The sequence below is a fragment of the Gossypium hirsutum genome, chromosome D06 (genome assembly GCF_007990345.1).
Source record: "Gossypium hirsutum isolate 1008001.06 chromosome D06, Gossypium_hirsutum_v2.1, whole genome shotgun sequence".
Lineage (NCBI taxonomy): Eukaryota > Viridiplantae > Streptophyta > Magnoliopsida > Malvales > Malvaceae > Gossypium > Gossypium hirsutum.
In genome coordinates this window covers 29,873,277-29,895,134 of record NC_053442.1, presented here as the reverse complement: position 1 = coordinate 29,895,134, position 21,858 = coordinate 29,873,277, and the positions used below count along the sequence as shown (strand labels likewise).

Genomic DNA, 21,858 nt, shown 5'->3' with positions numbered 1-21,858 from the left:
AGAAGCCAAGACAACGAGAAAGTTCTAAGGTGAATCAAGTTAGTGTTATTCAGAAATCGCAACAAGGGCGTTGCGAGAATAGGTTGGGGAGAATGTCACGGGCCAAAGTGCAAATCCCGTGACCATGGCACAAGATAACCCCATGGAGGTCTATCGATTAGATCGGGAACATTTAGCCCACGAAAACTGGTCCGATTCAATGAACTATTAGATAAGCCTATCAGATTGAAGCTTGGTTGGCCCGATAATGAAGATATGGAAACTTAGGCTAAATTGGTAACTAATCTTAGAAGATTGAGGGAATCATATCTTGTAAAGATTAGATTAAATTTGATGTGACATATCTTGTAAATCTCTAAAATCAAGGGATATTGTTAATCTCGTCCGTCGATGTAAATGTATCTTGACCGTCGATTTTTGGGAGAGCTCAATTATAAATAGAGAGCCTCCATCTCATTTGTACTCATCCATTTGTAAGTTGAATTCTTAAGAGTAATAAAATTCTTTGAGCATTTACCCAAACACTTTGTGTGCATTCTTTCTTTGGCTTTTTGTTGTTCATTTGTAGCTTCTTTTGGCACAACCGCTTCCGCTATACAAATTGGCGCCTTGGAGGAATTCTAAAAGAATCCTCACTTTTGGGCGTAAAGGCTGACTTAGGCGAGTTTGAAGTGAACGGATCGCCTAAGGCCGCACAGATTGCGAGACGAAAGGTCTAGCCCCGTGACATAAGTACAAACAATATCAATATTTTGTTATGCATAAAACATGCCAATGTTGTCAAGGACACCAAATGTTACAACCTCTTAGGCGTAAGGCACAAAAAAAAATTGATCATGATCACTCAAGTAAGTTAAGGTGCAATCATATAAATATAAATATATATTTAAAGTATACAAAAAAACATATGTAATTAATACATATAATTAATAAGTATTAATTAATTAGTAAAAGAAAGATATATTTTAATTTAATTTTATTATTGTTTCTAAAAAGCACTTTTGAGACAAAAACATAAATAAACTTTTTTTTAGAGTAAAGTGTTTGTCTCAACAAAAAATTTAGCCCAAAATTTTTTTTTCGAGAAGCTGAAAATTTAAACTTCTCTCCCAAAATTTTTTTTTTTCAAAAGTACTTTCGAAAAACTTTAGTTACGATAGGCGCCAAACCCAAGTAAAGGAAGGATGTTACACTAGGAGACTTCACGAAAGGTGCAGGAACTACAATTCTTACATATAATACGTATCTATAAGCAGCTCATTGAGGGCTTCTAGGGTGATTGAAAGGGCTTGAGCTGCTTTTGCCTTACCTTCTATTATATTCGTAAAGGGCGAAGGAGGAGCGCGTGAAGGAGCTCTTTTCAGTGTAGCAATTCACGATCTTTGAACCAAGATCCAGGTTCCCAATGCTTTTTTTTAGCCATACTCGTGTCCTTGTGTTAATAAAAACTATCATATCATTGTGTACGTGTTGTATTGAACATTTCAGTGTTCATGCTTCATAGGTCAAAGGTGAATCACCATCATTGTTTTTCATGGCTGAACTTTGCAATTTATTAAGAGGCAAGTCCTTTATTAGTACTGAATAATAATAATAATAATAATAATAATAATGTGTTTCTGACCTATCCATAATTGTAAAGCGAGCAATGGAAATACTAGGCTCTCTTCGTTTACAAGGATTACCTCCCTTGCTTGTTATTTAGTAAACTGGAATTCCAAAGTAAAGAGATTACACACGAACAACCTTCGCTTTGTAAAGGATTACCAACATGTCCTTTCTGTGAAACTCGACAACAAATTATATCTGGACCACTCACATGGTGCTACTGCTTCCCCAGAGCTAAGGCTGCTGTTTCTCGACTCAACTGCCTTTCAGCTTCTCCAATGTGAGGATATGATCGTCCACTCCCTTGTATAAGATCTTTAATGGTCGTTTTTAACTCTTTATCCTTTATCAAGGACTCCATTGTAACATGAACACCTGAGTTAGAAGCAGGATAAAGTATTTAAGTGTACCACTTTCAAGTAAAGCATCATTATCAATATCAAAACAGGGATGCTACTTGAATGAAATAATACAGACAAATATCAGACCAATTTAGGGGAGGGCAAGAGTTACATACGGTATCTCCAATAGTGCTTTGGATTTGTTGGGTCATTTATCGTTTCCTCTGTAGCAGGGCGAGTCATGTACTCTTCCTTAAGAGCTAACAAATCCTGATCATCAAACCCACTGTTTCAAACACTTGTGTAATAGATATTGTAAGGCTTACATGAAAAAGGGCACCAGCCAACAGCAGTTCCAAGACAAAATCATTGTGTTTAAGTTGATATTGCTACCAAGTTGTATCACGAACCTGAAGGGGGAAAATTGCCCACATTGATGGAGACTCTATATGTTGCCTTATGATCAAATGTGCCAAATCTGGGACACATTGACTGGGTGGTAGATCATCTGACCCAATCACAGACTTGAAAAACTGGTGTCGTCTCTCTTCATCTTCTTCCCACCAGGCACGCAGGGTGGAGCAGTCATGACATGATGGAGCACACACCTGAAACATATTGTTATAGCCAACTCCTCAATTAAGTTATTTCTTTTTATGGGAGCAACTCTAGTTAACAGTTCAGTGAAAGCTATGGATCAGGAAAACTGAGGAACAAAAACTCCATTTAATTGCCAAAGACATTACATGATTTTGGGGAAAAAAACATTACCCATCCTTCCCACGGAAAAGAAGAAAATTTTGTAACTTCTGATGCGCATTGTTTAGCCAGTAATACTAAAACAACATGCATCTCAGAGTAACAAGGACATTTATATGCTCAATGACAAGCCACACATTCAATATACAGACAATGCCCTAGTGTCCAATGTCAAGTATTTTAAGGTAAAGGCACACTGACTTTCTAATCAATGGCCAGAAACGACTTTTCAGATTAGGACAAGAAGTTTTCATTTCCACAGAAGAATCTCTGACAATGTACTAAAGACTAATTAAAATATACCAAAATTATATAAATAAATTGTCCTAGTATCTTCACCTACTACATGATGAAGCAAAAATGAAGCTGATTGACAAATGATATGTGCAATTGAAATCAATGTGATATTGGCTCTTACTGTCATGTAGCTGTACTGAGAAGGAATACCAAATTCAAGATCTGGTTCACTGGGCATACGTTGAATCCGCAAGCCAATTAGGCCAAGTTCTTGCATAACCTGCATATTTAGATGAAAGGAACAATTATGGATCATACAATATATGCTAATTGTAAGAAGAGAGGGAAGGTCAATCAGGTTTGGGAAGCTTCAAATAAACATACAGGATGAACACAAGCCGGAATAAGACCTAGATCCTCCCCACAAGCTAGCATATCTGATGAGTTTAACAGCGCAGGGAGCGTCTTCAAAGCATTTTGCTGCCACAACTTGTCTTGCCGGTGGAAATAGTAATCATAGTACAATCTTTTCAGGACATTTTTGCTACATTATGCAACAAACATTTAGAGATCCATCAATTGTTGTGTTTCAAAATCAAAAAGAAGGCTATGAACTGAATATTATGATTTTGAATTTGACATAGAATAAGAGTTAAAATTATCACACTACCTGTGATCATCCAGATCTCTAAAACTGGAAGTATCTTCCAGATTAAAACGGGGATAGAAACTTTTGTCATGTTCTGGATCTCTGATAAGAACTATGTTCTGCATAATGTGTTTGGGCAATGAAGTCTAATATTAGGGCTATGACATATTGAACGATCAAAAAAAAAAAGGAAAAGCACTCAAGTTTCCACATGCTTTTTATAAGATGACTATGAATGACTCTTTCTGACATATTAGCTTTTTACTTTAACATGCAATTTGCACGTGAACCATGATGTTTCATCTTAATTATTTAAATAAATGATAAAACTTGAAGAATCGAGATTAAAATTAGGATACAAAGTTTTTGCATGCTTTGGATCTCTTGATAACAACCACATTCAGCATTAAGAATTGATAGGACTATGAAGTCAAAGATCAGGACTGTAAAATATTGAACATTAAAAAAAATTGAAAAGAAAAAAGCTATATCAATGAATCCAACATGCTAGCTCCTACTTGGCATGCAATTTGCACATCGGCCATGATGTATTATCTTTATTATTCAAAGAAATAATATAATATACAAGTTATTCTAGTCAAATAAGCATTTTATCGACTTCAAATTTCAATAATTGTTTTCGACTAAAATTTTGTAACTAATTATTCTATAAATCTTTCTCCAAGTTAATTCCTTTTAACCAAGTAGTTTTACTAAGTTTCAGTATTTATCAGTTTGTTCAAGGTTGTTTGTTAATAAAGATTATAGAGATTACTTGTATTAATAACAAAATGACATGACTGGAATTTGATTAAAAGTTAAAGGGCAATAGTTTCACATCCTTTAAGCCACATTTATTTATAACATGGATATATATTAGCTACCTTTAGAAGATCAAATAGATCACAACGTATCTTGTCTTCGCTCTCTGGTAGCAAGGACTTCTCTGCGCATGAGTGCACCTTGGCAGCAATTTTTTTCTCTGTGTTGCACTCCTCCTTGAACTAGAATTTCAGGGAAGAAGCAATGAAATGATTCAGTGTTGATTCTAGAATACCTGATCTTTGCTTTATAAAACAGTAATGCTAACAACCCATAAAAAACAAATGGTGAAAAAAACAACTAAATTAAGGATGCCGATTCACAATTCTTTCTAGTGATAGAAATTGATGTTTCATAGCCGCAAGGAAAGAAACAGCTAAAAGCATTGGTTAATAACAATAAGAATCCAAGGGCAAACATACATAAAGCTTCCGATTAAAATTAAGAGGACAAGATAGAGGTTTTTACATAAAAATAAGCTCACATTATATTTGTCTCTTTTATATTTAAATTTTTTAAAGATCTTTTACAGGATATACACCATAGATTAATAGTACCGTAGAAATTAAATTTTATTAAGCTCATTTAAAGAATGTGAAGAGAGAAAAGGCTAAGAGAACGTATTTTTTATTTCTCGATTTTCTGCTTAACCTGCTGCTACACAGTAGATGAAGACAAAATGCGGAGACAGAATCAGTGGTTACCAGATTCTCCTTAATTTTCAATTTAATTCTTGATTTTATTATATGAATTTTTGGGATTTGGAGATCCCCTACTATTCATAATAACAACACGCCTTCTCAAGCTGGGCTGTAGATGTTGAACAAGCCAAGCTTGGAACTGAGAATCTTGAATGTGATTCTTGGAAGTGTCTTTGTTAAGATATCAGCAACCTCAGCTGATGTAGGCACATAGAGTAATTTGATCGACCTTTCTTTTATTTTCTCCTTTATAAAATAATGATTGACATCAACGTGCTTGGTCTTGTCATGTTGTAAAGGATTATTTTGCAATGTTTTACGGATGATAGATTGTCACAAAGCATCTTCATAGGACAGCTGATTTCAGCCTCTAGCCCCTTTAGTACTCTTTCAAGCCATATTCCTTCACATATACTATGTGTCATTGATCTATATTCTGCCTTGGCACTACTTCTGGAAAGCACAACATGCTTTTTGCTTCTCTAGGTGACAAAATTCCCTCATGTTGAAGTACAATATCCAAAAGTTGATTATTGATCTTTTAGTGAGCCTGCCCAGTCCACATCAATGAAACTTCAATACCTCAACTGGTATTCCTCTTGAAGTAGAGACCTTTTCCAGGAGTCGTCTTTAATTATCTTAGAATTCTATAGATTGCTTTACCGTGTTTTCGCGGAACATTCATGAATTAGCTCACACCACAACTGAGAAACCAATTTCAGGCCCTGTGTGTGACAAATATATCAAATTTCAAACAAGCCTCTGATATCTGCCTTAGTCAACTAGATTGCTTTCATTAGACTGCAATTTTTGACTTGTATCCATTGCGGTACTTGAGAGTTTACATCCAAGCATCCCTAATTCTTTTAACAGATCAACAACATACATTCTTTGAGAAACAAAGATTGCATTCCTTGAATGCGCTATTTCCATCCCTAGAAAATATCTTAGTTGTCCAAGGTCCTTGATCTCGAATTCTTTTATCAATAACTTGTTTAAACAATTCATCAGCACGATATCATTCCCTGTTATGATTATATCATCTACAAGCACAATAAGAACAAAGAGTTTTCTTTCTAACGTATGTTTAAAGAATAACGTATGATCTATTCGACTCTGAATGTATCCTTTCAATTTGAACAAGTAGATTGCTTGAGCCCATATAGAGCTCTTTTCAATTTGCATACCTTGTTTTTTGTGGAATGTTCATGTACCCTTCTCCCACTAAACCTCCATTCAAAAAAAGAATCTTAACATCAAGTTGATGTAAGGGCCAACAAGGTTTGCTGCTAAGGAGAGCAGGATTCTTACTTGTGGAAAACATTTATCTTTCGATTTATTGTATATATCTTGTAAATATCTTGTTCCTAAAAGTTTAGGGATTAGATCATTGATTTTTAGATAGATTTTATTTCTTTCCTTTTACTCACTCTTAAGGCCCTTTTGGATGGGTAGTGCATTTACCTTAGATTTTATTTCTTTCCTTTTACTCACTCTTAGGGCCCTTTTGGATGGGTAGTGCATTTACCTGTGGTTAATGTAAAAACAGCGGTGGCGATGAGATTAGATATTGTAGCGATACTGTAGCATGAGACAAAAAAAGCTAAACGCACCGCACGGGAGGTAAACGCCCATCTAAAGGAGCCCTAAGTCTATAAAATAGATGTGTAACTAAGGGAATATACAAGACAGAATTTCAGTTTTACAACATGGTCTCAGCTTAATCAATTTTCCTAAATTTTTTTGTTCTTCCTTCAAAATCCACTGCTGTGGCATCTTGCTTGAGGCCTTAATTACCTCACCTTTTCCTTATTCCATCAATTTTTTTCCTTGCGACAATAACCTTAATGTGGCCTTCATTGCCACAAACCTTTTCTTTGGCAACCAACAACAAATTGAAGGAAGAGAAGAGAGATCCAATGCTTCTTATATTGTGGTCCGCATAAGGTGCAAGACTACCCACAACGATTCAAGTTTATTGCAAACAACAAAAAAGAGGAAACGGAGCTTAAGGAGGGTAGACTATTGAAGCTTGGGTCAATGTTACTCAATTATGCTAAAGCGAGGAAGGATTGCAAGCAGAAATAGTTAATATTTGTGGACATCAAAATCACAGGCCAAAAGAGGAGTGCTCTTGTTGATACAGGAGCATCTGATTTGTTTATATTGGAGAAAGTCGCGGATAAACTTGATCTCTTAGTTAGCAAGTCGACTAAAAAGATCAAAATTGTAAATTACAAAGGGATCCCAATAGTGGGAGTAGCACAAGAAGTCAAGCTACAAATCGGTGAGTGGAAAGATAATTTATTTAGATAATTACAAACTCGTGCTTAATTCGAATTTCTTTAATCGGATTAATGCTTTATTGGTTCTTTTGCCGATTATCTATGTTTTTTGGATGCTCATCAACAATAATGCGTTGTTCTGATAAGTCGTGATAAGAAAAGCGGAACCAAAGTATTGTCAACAATCTAACGAACTAATGATGTTTATTGTGGAAAAAACATTGACTTGGTAGATTAGAGTGCTACGAAGACCCCCTTGGAAATGCTAAAGGTGCAGCAAATCGATATTAAGTCTGTTGAGTTATCAGTAAGGCTACCACCTATGAGAGGAGTTTGTGCATCAAACTCAGTGGGGGAAAATGACTATGCAAACTGAACAGTCAAGAAAAGTAAAAGCTTCGAGTGAAGTAAATCTCGAACATTTTCCTAGTGTTTTACATTATAACTTACCGTTGATTTGGTAAAGAAATAGAGATCCTTTCAGAGTTCTAAAGTGGGTAAACCAAAAAGTTTACAAACTAGAGTTGGAAGCAACACGCGAGGTTAATCCATATTCAATGTTGATATGCCTAAGCTTGTTTGTGTGGATTAAAGGGATTTCAATTGAGACAAGTCAGAATGAGGGCAAGTAAGAGCAGAGGGCACTTGAGAAAAGATGTACAAAAGAGAGAAACAGTTCAAGTTAGGCGATGGCGGAGACATAATGCAAGTCAAATGTTTCAAAGGGCAAAACTAACCAATAGAGAAATTAGTTGGAAATTAGCCAATGCATTGAAACAGTTTCGAGATGAAGCAAACCAATGTCATTTCGAGGACACGACGAAGGTGTCACAAAAATGGGTGGGGGAGGATGTCACAGGCCGCGAATCAGAACCCATGACGAATGCTAATAAAGCGTTCCATGGAGGTCAATTGATTAAATGAGTCATTTGACCCATTTGAACTAGTTCGGTCCATAGAATATGTGAAAAAACCCATCTACTAAAAGCATTGATGACCTAGTAAAACATTTAGTAAAATTAGAGTTACCAGGGTAAATATGTAAAATAATCTTAGAAGATTTTGTAATCTTAAGGGATCTTGGAAAATCCCTTAATCTAAATTTATAAATTAGTTTTAATCTCAATAGTTGATGTAATTTAAAAGGTAACGTTCGATCTAGGGAGCTCAACTATAAATAGAGGTGTTTGCTCTCATTTGTAATCATCACATTCTTGAGTAATAGAATACTTTTAGGAACAATTGCTCAAACACTTGATTTGCTATTACTTTCTTGTGGTTTTTGTTTGATTCATTCTTATGTCTTTTGAGTTTACTTACAATTTATTTCGGTGTCTTGGAAAATTTTTTTTGAGAATTCTCACTTTTTGCGAGTTAGGTTGATTTAGGCGGATTTAAAAAAAAATCACCTAAAGCCACGCAATTTGTCAAACTAAAGTTTTAGTCTCGTGACATTTGGGTATGAATCATAATTAACTCCTATATTAGCTGGATTTAAAACAATACTTGAATGGAGATTAAAAGAAGGTGTTCATGAGCTTAACACCCAAGTTCAAACAAAAGCTTAGAAAAGAAAAGGTGTCCAAATTAAACATGTCTTTTATTGACTTAAACCACCTCCTTAAGCTTATTTGAACATTTTGGACAAGCTATAAGGAATCATAGCTATTCTTAGAGTCAAGCAAATCACATTGTATTTTATAAACACTCGAGGGAAAATAAAGTTGCTAATCTAATTATTTATATGTATGACATAATTTTTACAAGTGATGACAATGCAGGTTTCAAAGCACCGAACTTGAAACCAAAAGCTTGGGCATAGTGAAAAAGTTCTTTAGGATGGAGTTCACTAGGTTTAAGAAAGGTATATTTGTCAATCAGCGCAAGCATACACCTGACTTACTTGGTGAAACAAATATGCTTGGTCACAAGGCAATTGAAACATATAGAAAGAAGATACGATAAACAAGGAAAAAATATCAAAGGCTTGTTTGGAAATTGATACATTTATATCGTGCATGCCAGAACATAGCATTTGCAATGAGCCAGGTAAGTTAGTTCATGCACAAATTGGGAAGATACCACTTTGATATTGTATATCAAATCTTGGGAAGATATATAAAGGAGACTCCCAAAAAGGGATAGTTATTATTAATTTTTCTTCTTTTTCGATAAAAGATTGTTATTTAAAAGGTCTAGACATCTAGAAGTTGGAGGCTTATACAAATTTTGACTAGGCTGGAAGTATAATTGATAGGTCAACTTCGGATTACTGCACCTTTTTTGGTGGAAATATAGTTACTTGGTGTAGCAAGAAGCAATGCAAAGGCTAAATTTAATCCCTTACTCAGGATCTGTGAGGTAATGTGGCTAAAAGACTATTTGAAGATTTGAAGCTATTAAATTCTTTACCCATAAAGCTTTATTGTGACATCAAGCAGTTATCTCTATGGCACACAATCCAGTTTTACATGATAGAATAAAACATGTACAAGTAAACAAGAATTTTATCAAGGGAAAACTCGATAGAAGACAGATTTGCACGCATGCATTCCTACGACTACTAACATTGTTGATATACTTACAAAGGGACCTCATAAGAAGCACTTTGATGGCCTAATTAGCAAGTTGTCTATGGAAGGTATCTTCAATCCAAGTTGAAAATAGATACCTTGAATGCAAGGGAATTTAATTCACTAATTTATGCTTGTAATTAGGGATTAGATTTGGGGAAATTTTAAGAGAATTTATTATTATGTAAATATTTTGTTTCCTTAATTAGCCTAGGTTGTAACCTGTAAATATGTACTATTTTCACTCATTAGAAATATATAAAAGACTTTTCTCCTTTTAGCTTTTAGTTGTCTCCTTTCAGCTTTTCTCACAAGTGATATACAACGAGTAATTAAATCTCATGCAGGAAAATCAAACTGTGCATTAAATCTTAGGGCCCCTTTGAATGGGCGTTTACCACTAGTGTGGTGCGTTTAGTTTTCTTTTTGTCTCACGCTACAATATCTAATCCACCGTTGTTTTTACACAAACCGCAGGTAAACGCACTGCCCATCCAAAGGGGCCCTTAGTATTTTGGAATACACCAAAGAAAATGCAGGTTCTAGCTACATTTGTATGCATCATTAACAAGCCTTCCATGATAAGATTTCCAAAGACAAGTTAATTGAATAGGTTACATTAATAATCTCATTTCCTTAGATCCTAATGAATTCCTTCTTCGCATTCATTTGAAAATTACTCCAAATGTATCTAGATAAATGACTCCACAATATAAAGTTACATGTCAGTTCAATAGTAGTAATTGTTAATTAGTTAAATTAGCATAGCCATCCAACATTTAAAATTGGCAAGAATTCACTAGACAGAAACTTCAGGAGTGGAATGAAATGGAAAACAAACTATAGAAAATGAAGTATGAACATCACCTCATAACGGTCTAGGTATTCCTTAAAAAAATTTGCCGCAATCAAAATCCAAGAATCTCCAAAATTTTCCTGAAATATGACAAGAAAAAAACAAAGGTAAATATGCATGAGAAAGTAATATCCACTATAGCTAGAAGGAACTTGAGTCTTAAGGGAACTTACAAATGTTAAATATTCATTTTGGAATCCAATATTTACCAAATTATTATTTCCAGGAGTTAACCTGTTATTTCATAACCACAATGTAACCTCATTTCTATCAATTTGAGGAAAATTGATTCATATCCATACATGTTGGTTACCTTCATGTGGCTACTATTAGTTGCATTATTAATAATAATCACCTATTATTCATCAATTTTTCTTCAATAGATAGAATTGAAAGGGTAGCATACTAATTTGAAAGAAAAATAGATTTTTTGAAATGAAAATTTTGATAAACATTAAATCTTAAAGCAAGTATTTAGCAGTTAGATTCAAAGAAGTCAATACTCTTCATGAGAAATCAGTAAATGACTTTCCCCTACCTGTAAAAACTCCTTTCGAACATATGGGCGAGTCAAGCGGTCAAAGTCCCAAATACCCTCTCTTTCAAGTTCTTCCTGAAATCAAAGCATTATTCAGTTACATCAAGAGCAAATTTTCATCCCCTTGATGTTATATACCAGCATATCCCTTGCATATTTCAAGGAATTTTATTTTCTATACCTGGCTTAGAGGGATAGAGGGTCGGAATTTTCCAATCAGACCCGTCATAGCATGGTCTGGTAGTTCCCAAATTCTAAAGAAGCCTAATATATGGTCTATTCTATAAGCCGTAAAGTACTTCCCCATCTGCATTAAAAACAAAGAACATTATCAAATTTTAGAACTGAAAGGGCCATGGTTTTCCTTCAAACTACTTGAACAAGCCAAACAGCTTATTACATGTAGGATGAGAATTTAAAAGAAACCTGTATAAGAAAGAATAAAATAGAAAAACCTGTGTTAGGCGAGCACGCCACCAACCATAGTTATCTTTAGACATTTCCTCCCAATTATAAGTAGGAAATCCCCAATTCTGGCCATTTTTAGCAAAATAATCTGGAGGTGCTCCAGTAGAGGTGTTCATGCGGAACAAAGTTGGATAGACCCAAGTATCAACGCTGTTCCTGTCAACGCCAATAGGTAGGTCTCCTTTCAAAACCACCCCTTTAGCTCTTGCATATTCTGCAGCTTCTGATAACTGTCCAATAAATTACCCGGAAATAAACACCAAGAGACCAATTTGTTTAACAGCAAGAAAAATCATGCACCAAAAGGCAGAGAGAATGAGCTACACAACATTTGGGAAATAAACTAATTTCTAATTACCTGCAAATGTAAGTGGAACTGGTTGTAATAATGAAAGCAAATCGTATCATAGTGCAAAGCATCTTTAGAGACAAGTTTCTCAAGCTGTAAGAAAAGGAGAGTGAACATTTTTGTTAAGACGAAGAAGCTTATCTATGCAATAAAACCTAGGGCAAAACAGATATATAAAAGAGAGGACAAAATAACTATATTCAACAACCTAACTCAACTTGGAGGTTCAAGTAAAAGTAGGAAGGATCAGTACCTTGTCCTTAGAATAATTAGAAAAACAACCCCACTGACTATGATCTGATGTTTCAAAAAAGTCCCGCAAAAAACAGAAAGCCGCATATGGTTTTAACCAATCCTTTTAACATTTAAAAGTACTGTCAGAAAAGTAGTCATGTATCGTAAAACAAAATATTAGAAAGAGAGATGGATATTTAACCATTATATGGAAGAAATGAAAATTTTAGAAGACCTCATTCTCAGAAAAAAAATTATGGAAGGAACTTGAGTTAAGTATTAAATCCTTTTCTTGCATGAAGACTTTCTTGGCAATTGAAAGTTTGGTAGCCATTGTAGCCTCATAATCAACATCCTGGACATACCAAAAACATGTCATTATAACCCTTATAATCATAAATATTAAGATAGGATACAAGAAATGCATATGCTAAAACTTACATCATCACTGAAGATATTGGCTTTCATATGTACTCAACTTAAAGTTCTTTTCTCATTTTCTAACTTTCAATGTCTAGAGTTGGGTTTCATAAAACTAATACGTTTTGAAAAATTAAGAGATTAAATTATCAAGGATTCTATTTTGAAAAATTACGTTATATGTGTTGACAAAAACAGAATCTGACAGCCAAATTAGTGATTTGGCAATGTTAACTAAATCATAATCTAACAGCCAAATTAGTAATTTGCAGGCTGATATGTTTGCTAATTGACAGTTTTTTTAGCTTGATTTTAGAATATCCTATTCATTGTAGTTTCCTAACTTAGGCTCATATGGTATATATAAGTACCCATGTAAATTGTTATTCTCAACACACAATAGAAGCAATTTCTTCTCTATTTCATGATTCTATTCTTTCTACAAAGCATCAAAGCCATAAATCTAGATTTACAGTTCACTTTCTCTTTTTTCCCCAATTTTGGCAAACCCTAGAAACCAAAATTTGATACTTACCCCCTATGAAGCACGAATACGAGCACATAATACAAGTACAATATGACTCAAACACGACACATTAATTTTGAAAATTTGATGACTTGGACATTGCATGACACAACAATAAAATAATTCTTTTATATATATTTATTTGTATTAATATTTAATAAATATATAAAATATTAATATTTTGGTAAACTACACCCAAGGTTATTAAACTATTAGTAAGTTTACATTTTGGTCGCTCAACTTCAAAAAGTTACAAAAATAATCATTGAACTATTTGAAAATTTTTATTTAAATCATTGGCCTATTAAATCATTGCTATATGACCTTCTCTGTTCGCATTGCCTACACCAATCAAAAGCTCTCATTTCCCTTTCTTTTACAATTCAGTTTTTTTTTTCATAAAACAGCTTTAAACGTCACAGATGAGCGAACCAAAACCGAAACAGCTTTCTTCTCCGATCTTTGACACTAACCTATGAGTTGGATTAGTCCAATACTCTTTCTCCTATGGCCAAACTATCTTTTGTTTGTCTATTTATTTCGTTACCTAGTTCAAGGAGTTGGCCCCCACACCAGTTAGTTATCAAGAATGTCTTTTTTTCGTGGATACAAGAAAGAATGTCTTTCTTCATATAAAAAAGAATGTCTTTCTTCAAAGAAGAGGTATATATGGAGCAACCACCTAAGTTTGTTGCTCAAGAGGAGTATGGGCAGGTATGTCATCTGAAGAAATCTCTAAATAGGTTGAAGCAAAGTCCTCATACTTGGTTTGGCAAGTTCAATGATGTGGTTCAAGAATTTGGATTGAAAAGCGTAATTGTGACCAGTCATTTTCTATACACAATAGAAATTTGTATCATCCTTTTTGTGGTGTATGTAGATGATATTATTATTACAGGAGAAGATAATGTGGGAGTCTCTTCTTTTAAGTCCTCCTTGCACACCAAATTTCGCAAAAAAGAGTTGGGGCAATTGAAGTACTTCTTAAGGGTAGAAGTAACAAGGAGCAAGAAGGGTACTTTTATATGAAGAAAAGTCACGAACGAACAGAAATGCTCTAGCAAATTATTAGCAATTTAATGGGTTGATTATTTCCTTGTAAATTGTTGTAACATTTGTATATATTTTCATACAAATCAATAGCAAAGACAGATGTAAATTCTTCTAATTCTCCACTATTATGTAACAAAATGCAAGTTACCTTTTAACCGAGTTGAGTTATATTATGTAACATACTCGATACTTGTTGGGTTCTCCATGGATGACATTCCTGCCAAAACCAAAATTCTCGATCTTTGCTCAGTTACTCAATCTCAAGGAGATGATTTACTCCTTTTACCATCCGCACTAGAAGCTAAGTCTGTTACCTTGATGGGAGCAGATTATGGCAAGTACCTGCAGAATCAAGCATTGAAAACAATCTTCTTCCTCCAGAGCTTCAGTTGCACAACCTGGTAATTCCTTTGCTTGCCTAACAAAGTCTTCCTCAAATGGTACTTGGATATTTGATTCAATTGCTTCAAATCATATTTCTAGTAATAAACACATTTTCTCTACCCTCTCTTTTCCAATTACTTCTTCCACAGTCACATTAGCCAATGGTCCTCAAACTGTTGTTAAAGGAGTTGGAGAAATCCATCTTCTTCCATGCATTCCATTAAAGTCAACATTATATGCCCCAAAATGTTCAGACAATTTAATATCCATTAGTAAACTTTCTCGCCAATTAAATTGTAACGTCATTTTTTATTCCCATTGTGTTTGTGCAAGATCAAAGTACGAGGAATATGATTGGTGAAGGGTGTGAGTCACACGGATTATACTACCTCTACTGTGTTGCTCCAACCGCTTTGTCTTTTGATACCTCTGTTGATCTTCTTCATTGTCGCTTAAGGCGTCTTAGTCTCTCCAAACTCAAAAGAATAGTTCCTGGTTTTTCTGAGCTCTCATCATTAGAATACAAGTCTTGTCAACTTGGGAAACACACTCGTACTTCTTTTCCAAAACATTTGAATAATAAAACTTCTTTGTTTAATCTTGTTCACTCCGACATATGGGGTCCGAGTTGTGTTGACTCAACTTTGGGAATTTATTATTTTGTTACTTATGTTGATGACTATTCCTATTACACTTGGTTATTTTTAATGAAAAATAAGTCTAAATTGTTTGAAATTTTCAAAAAATTATACTGAGATCCTTAATCAGTTTGGTATTTCTTTTCAAATTTTGCGAAGTGTATAAAATATCTCAACCTCTAAAGGGATTATTCATCACACTTCATGCTCTTATACCCCTCAACAAAATGGAGTAACCGAGCGCAAAAATAGCCACCTTATAGAAATTGCTCACACAATGCTCATTCATAACAAAATAGCTCTTCGTTTTTAGAGGGATGTTCTTACTGCATGTTATTTAATTAACTGAAAGCCTTCTTTTGTCCTACAAAACCAAAGCCCTCATTTCATTGTCTTCCCTAGTTAGTCTTCTTATCCTCTTCCTTTTCGGGTGCACATGTTTTGTTCATAACCACACACCAGGAAACGATAAACTTCTTCCCAAATCCATTAAATGCATCTTTTTGGGGTACTCTCAGCATCAAAAGAGGTACAAATGCTATGATCCTTGCACTTAAAAATATTTTATTTCTGCAGAAGCCGATTTTTTCCAAGAGCTTGGTTTGGATGATTCAGTGTTGTTATTCAACAATTTGGGATGAAACAGAGTGAAACAAATCACTCAATCTTTTATCGTCATAACAACCATGACAAGTGTATCTATCTGATTGTCTATGTGGATGACATTGCTATCACCAGAGATGATCATGAGGGGATGGTGCAACTCAAGCAACATATTTTCAGTCTTTCAAATAAAGACTTGGGAAAACTGAAATATTTTTTGGGCATTGAGGTGGCACAGTCAAATACAGGCATTGTCATTTTTCAAAGGAAGTATGTGTTGGATATCTTGAAAGAAACAGGGATGCTGGATCGTAAACCTATCAATATGCCTATGAACCCTAATGTTAAACTTGTTCCAGGACAAGGGGAGTCGTTAAGCGATCCCAGTCAATATCGAAGGTTGGTTGGAAAATTAATCTTCCTATCACCCGATCAGACATCTATTTTCCAGTGAGTGTAATAAGTCAATTTATTCAAAATCCTTGTGACAATCATTGGGATGCAGTAATGCATATCCTTCAAAACATTAAGGGTACACCTGGACAAGGTCTGTTATACGAAGATGAAGGCAATACACAGATTGTTGGATGTTCTGATGCTGGTTGGGCAGAATCTCCTTCTGATAGAAGATTTCAGGATCTTGTGTTTTCTTTGGAGGGAATCTAATATCATGGAAAAATAAAAAGCAAGATGTTGTAGCAAGGTCAAGCGCAGAAGCAGACTATCGAGCCATGGCCTTAGTCACTTGCAAACTTATCTGGTTGAAACAACTTCTTTAGGAATTAAAGAGTGAGATTGACAGTCCAATGCAATTGATATGTGATAATCAAGAAGTCTTACATATTGCAACAATCCGATGTTCCATGAGAGGATGAAACATATAGAGATTGATTGTCATTTGTTAGACAGAAGATTGAGGCATAGTGTATTGCAACTAGATTTATTAATTCTAATGATCAGTTAGCAGATATCCTCACTAAAGCTCTCAGGAAACCTCGGATTGGATATAAATATACAAGCTAGGAGCATATGATCTATACACTGTAGCTTGAGGGGGAGTGTCAAGATATGTATAAATCTTACACAATAATTTAGGGGATCACAATAGACTGAAATTTAGGAAATTAGAAAATTATCTTTCCTTTTTATGTATAGTTTCACTTGTATATATTTTCCCTATGTTTGATGATAATGAGAGGCACACAGATTTGAATATTTTCTCTTTTTTCTCCCTCTTTTTTTCCAACAGCAGCAGCCACCTATGTTCTACCATTTCTTTCTTCTCAAATTAACAAAGAAAATGTGTAGTTTTTCCACAATTCAAAAATGGGTATCAATAACAATAGAATGAGGAAAGGTCACATGATTGATGTCGTAAGAATAACTCAATAGCTGCAAAATAAACTTTTTTGAGTTTGACATTAGTTCGCACTAACTATTACCATTGAGACGGCTAATGACCTCTAACATCCATCATCCTATTTCCATAATTCTTTTTCCAGCAATCTAATTGTACGATTAATGCAACCAATATATCAACAAAAATATCTTACTAGCAATAAAACATTAGAAAATTGGAGAATCTACCTTTCCATCTAGGCGTTCTTTGGCATTTCTAATCTCACTCTGAAAGGAAAAAGGATTAACAAGATGATTAAATTTTTTTTTAAAAAGGCCTATCAGAAACATGAAATCAAAAAATAAGTAAAATTTAAGGTTGAACAGGCTATCAACCTACCTTGACATCCTCTGGCAAATTTTTCGAAAGGGCTTGCAGTCTCAGGTATAGTGGATGCAATGCAAATACGGACAATGAGCTGCCAAAAATAAGAGAGCACTATTAAAATTCAGCATTACAACTTTAAGTTTATGCATGTTGTATTCAATAATAAGCACTCTTAAAGGGGAATCTTAATGGTGTCAAATATTAGATAGCATACTTCCTTCTATTAGATAGTAAACAAAATCAGAAAAAAACTGTAACATGAAAATGCAGACATGCTGCAGCCAACAAGAGCTCTGGAAGGGGAGAAAACAAACAGCAGTCCATGAGTTCAAAATTGAAAACATCAGCTCCACCTTCCATAGAGTGAAGACAAACAGGTGGGGATAACTTTTAATGATGACATAATTTGAGCCATTTTATCTACTATCTTATTTATGGGCGTTACCTGTACGGATATGAATCCCACCACATCCTATGTACAGATGTATCATTGATTGGTAGAAGCTGAACTAAATGGAATCCAGACTCCACAGCCCAATCTACAAGTAGCTTTAGGTCAAGGAATTCACCAACACCAATATCATCTTCCGATCGCACAGAGAACATGGGAACAGCAACACCACAACCTCGCCAGGGCATTTCCTACAAACCCAGTTGACATATTAGTACCATGATCACTACACATAATGCACATTATACTATTCACTTAACTATTAAGAAATCTTCAGTGTTGTACCCTCAACATGCCATCTGAAAGGAAAATATATTGTGATTGACTTTTAGAGGAATTGACAGAGAGCTCCCTTGTTGAACCAACTTCCAAAGAGAAACATCCATTCTTGCCATATTTACAGTACTTATATGTGAAACAATTGTTAAGGAAGAGGAAAGAGATAGATAGCAATGAAATAAACAAACTCCAGATGAAAAAGTATATTTTTGAATTACAGAAACATATATAAGAAAGGATATCTTATTGGAAAATCACCCCTTGGAATTACACAGTATGCTTCCCAGATATATTCACCAGTATAATGTAGCTTAAGCCCATCCTGAACCTTCCAATTCCCCAACTTTGTAGAGCTACCAATCACATACACCTGCGTTGGTCAAACATCATAAATAGATGGAACATCCAGTGAACTTCTAAAATACCAATTAATGCACCGTAAAACTCCTTTGGGATAGGGAAGCCTACCGATGTGCCTTCTTGTACATTTGGACAACAGATTTTGAAACGTACAAGGATTGACTCTGTATCAATTCAAATTTCATGAACAGTAATTAATTAGCTAAACTTTTTTTTTTAAAAGGACAAATGGTGAAATTACCTTGCTGAACCAATTCATCATGAAGTATTGCTTCAGGCCTATCAATGTTAAAGGTAGAATTTTTGCAAAATATGACATCTTTAAAGGCACTTCGGAAAAGAAGAGCATCAGCACCAGTCTGGATTTTAACAGAAAAATTTAGGTTCAGTTTCAAATGTCAATGTCAAGAAACTAGCACGCTTTACAATGGCCAAATATCACTCAACCACCAATCCAGCATCAATCACAAAGCTGAAAAAGCATCCATTTAAGAAAACCAGTTCTTTAAAGAATACCAACATTGTTCTAGAAACACCTTGAAGAAACTTGTTGACAGCAGATTTGGTAAGCCAGACACCCTAACTGAACCTTTTTGATACCTAACATTAGGATGAAGAAAGTAGGACCTGGAGGACAGGTAGGCTGATAGCAAAATATCAGAAGATGTGAAAGTTGATTCGTGAAAGTAGTTCAGCCGGGATGCTATAAAGCAGTATTTATTTGCAAAATGTGCCTACATTACTTCTGAGCATTGACGTTAGCAATGGTTTGCCAGGCAGCTAGGAAATGCCAAATGATCAAGAATTATGAAAACAAACAAGTAATTATAACTGGCCATTGGCAAATAGATTTTGTAATAAGTTTCATCTAACCTACGAGTCCTTCGCAGTTGTCTCAGAACTAATATGTCCATAGGAATTTGAACCATTAAAATCTTAAAGAATTTAAGCAGATTTGCTCATTTTAACCTTGCCAACAACAGTCAGAGACTAGTGTTGATAACCCCAACCCCTTTCCAGAAGAATCTAAAGAATAGGTGGATAAAATGAATGCTTTGTGGCTTAACTTTTCAGTATTCAAATTCAGGGGAGAAAAGCAATAATTTTCATCTGGAATGGATAAAAGATGCAAGGCTGTCAATTATGTAGGTAGATGATGGAAAAAAAATACAGAATTGCACAAGAAATACTGCATTGAAGAGAATAGTTTTACTATTAGTTCAACAAGAAAGTCAAGAGTAAGTTGCAAATTTTTTTTGGCAAAAGCATCAACAAAAAGAACTCCACTCTGATTACTACAAGTTGTATCATTTAATTGTTCCCAGTTACCATATTCATTTCACAAGATACAGAGCAGTGCATGTTAATTGTAGAAGGAAAGGTTAATGCAGACTACTTTTTTCTCGTCTTAGATCCATTGATAAATAGCCATCAATGAAGATATTAGAAGTCCATCACAGCAAACAGAGTAAAAATGTAGAATTATGGAATAAAATACCATTGACCTTAGTTAAAAAATAGATATATCATTGACTTGAATAATTAACACGGTCCAATTCATAAGGAACTTGGAGCTGTCAATTAGTGATTTGGAGCTAGTTTAGTAAATTTTTTTTTTTTGTTATGTAAAGATTAATAAAGAGATCCCTTGAATCAAGGACCTATCAATTAAGGGAACTTCATACCATATTTAGTGGTATGCATTCTCTATAAATTATATTGAATTTACAGAATGTAGTACGCAGAAAATTAGTCTTTTGTTCCAAGTTTTTGCTTAGTTTTGCAAGAAGCAGCAAAGCAAATAGGAGGCTAACAGGAAAGTTGCCATTGAAATTAACTTCTGATGTCAAATTACAGATTAATTATTTGCTTCCTAAAGACTTCCAGACACGCACAAGTGCAGAACAGAAGACAACTTAATACAGTATAAACGTAAGAGGTCATATCAATCTGCACTAGAAGAACGAGAATAAGCTTATCTGTCTATTGCTCAGCAGATCTAGAACTCAACAACAAAAATAAGAACAACAATAATAAACTATTATTCATATAGATACGGTAATATACGTACTTCCACAACAATGGGAGCAAAAACCGTGCTTAAGAAGAATATTGATCTGAAAAGCAATTGAATGAACCAAAAAAAAAAAGGATGGACGAATCAACTGAAAGTAGCACCTGCCAAAGATCATGAAGCTCGAGAGTATGACCCTCCGGAAGCAGGTGAGGTATTGACAACCGACGCTCGTTTCCCATCTCCCATCTCAGTACATTTTTGGCATCATCCACCACATAATAACGGTAGCCGCAACTGAATTGACATGGCACTGAAATGGTTGCAGTCCATATGAGTTGATCATCTTGATGAACAGGGCTCAGCAACAACCCTTTCTTAACGTTCCATGAACCAAGCGTTGGTTCGGAGCCGCATAACAGCAGGCTTTGGCCCCATTCCGTGAAATACGGTATTCTAAACTTGAGTTTCACAGATTTCATAGACTTCGCCGCTGAGAACAATCCCTGATTCGCCATTTATTACTAAAACAGATTACAACCAGAATCCAAAATCAGACGTTATTTCTGAAATTTAGGAATTGAAGAAATTCAACAACACGGGTTAAACTGAGACGTGGCCAATTGCAAATTCACACAATTGGGGGCAAACAGAAAGAGAGTCACCTTTACTTAGATTGAAAGTTGAAAGCTATCTATTCGGCCAGTATCCTCTTAAAGGAACGGTGAAGTTGTGTGTGTATATATAATTTTTATTTTATAAAAGAGAAACAAACGAAAGAAGGCTGCGAAAGGAGTGGGTCTGTCCGCTTCTATCGTCTCCATGTGTAGCAAAAAATCTATTTTATCATTTTCTATAGATATTTTTATTTCGAACCAGAAGAAATAAAATCTGAAAAGACGGGTGTTATTTTTTTAGTATTTTTCATTTCTATAGACTTTTTGTTTAAAAAAATATATACGGGTGTTAGTCATTTTTTTCCCT

The 21,858-nt window shown here is 34.7% G+C and overlaps 1 protein-coding gene across 4 annotated transcripts; it reads right to left on the bottom strand.

Annotated features, from left to right (window-relative positions):
* Positions 1-1,551: 1,551 nt before the first annotated feature.
* LOC107889849 (4-alpha-glucanotransferase DPE2) lies at positions 1,552-21,798 on the bottom strand. 4 transcript variants are annotated; one of them, XM_016814416.2, is made up of 23 exons: positions 21,540-21,798; positions 21,039-21,380; positions 19,102-19,219; positions 18,969-19,024; positions 18,743-18,870; positions 18,507-18,633; positions 18,216-18,412; positions 17,783-17,861; positions 17,632-17,670; positions 12,656-12,775; positions 12,440-12,541; positions 12,196-12,279; positions 11,825-12,067; positions 11,551-11,676; positions 11,370-11,444; positions 10,843-10,911; positions 4,479-4,598; positions 3,616-3,713; positions 3,330-3,489; positions 3,127-3,225; positions 2,360-2,557; positions 2,126-2,219; positions 1,552-1,983 (listed from the first exon to the last, which is right to left on the bottom strand). In XM_016814416.2, exons 2-23 carry the CDS (start codon positions 21,354-21,356, stop codon positions 1,826-1,828), a joined length of 2,808 nt encoding a protein of 935 aa, XP_016669905.2. In that variant the 5' UTR covers positions 21,357-21,380; positions 21,540-21,798; the 3' UTR covers positions 1,552-1,825. The 4 variants fall into 4 exon arrangements, with proteins under 4 accessions (XP_016669905.2, XP_016669889.2, XP_016669897.2 ...); XM_016814400.2 differs by having other exon boundaries at positions 21,039-21,398; positions 21,540-21,770; XM_016814408.2 differs by having other exon boundaries at positions 21,039-21,698.
* Positions 21,799-21,858: the final 60 nt, after the last annotated feature.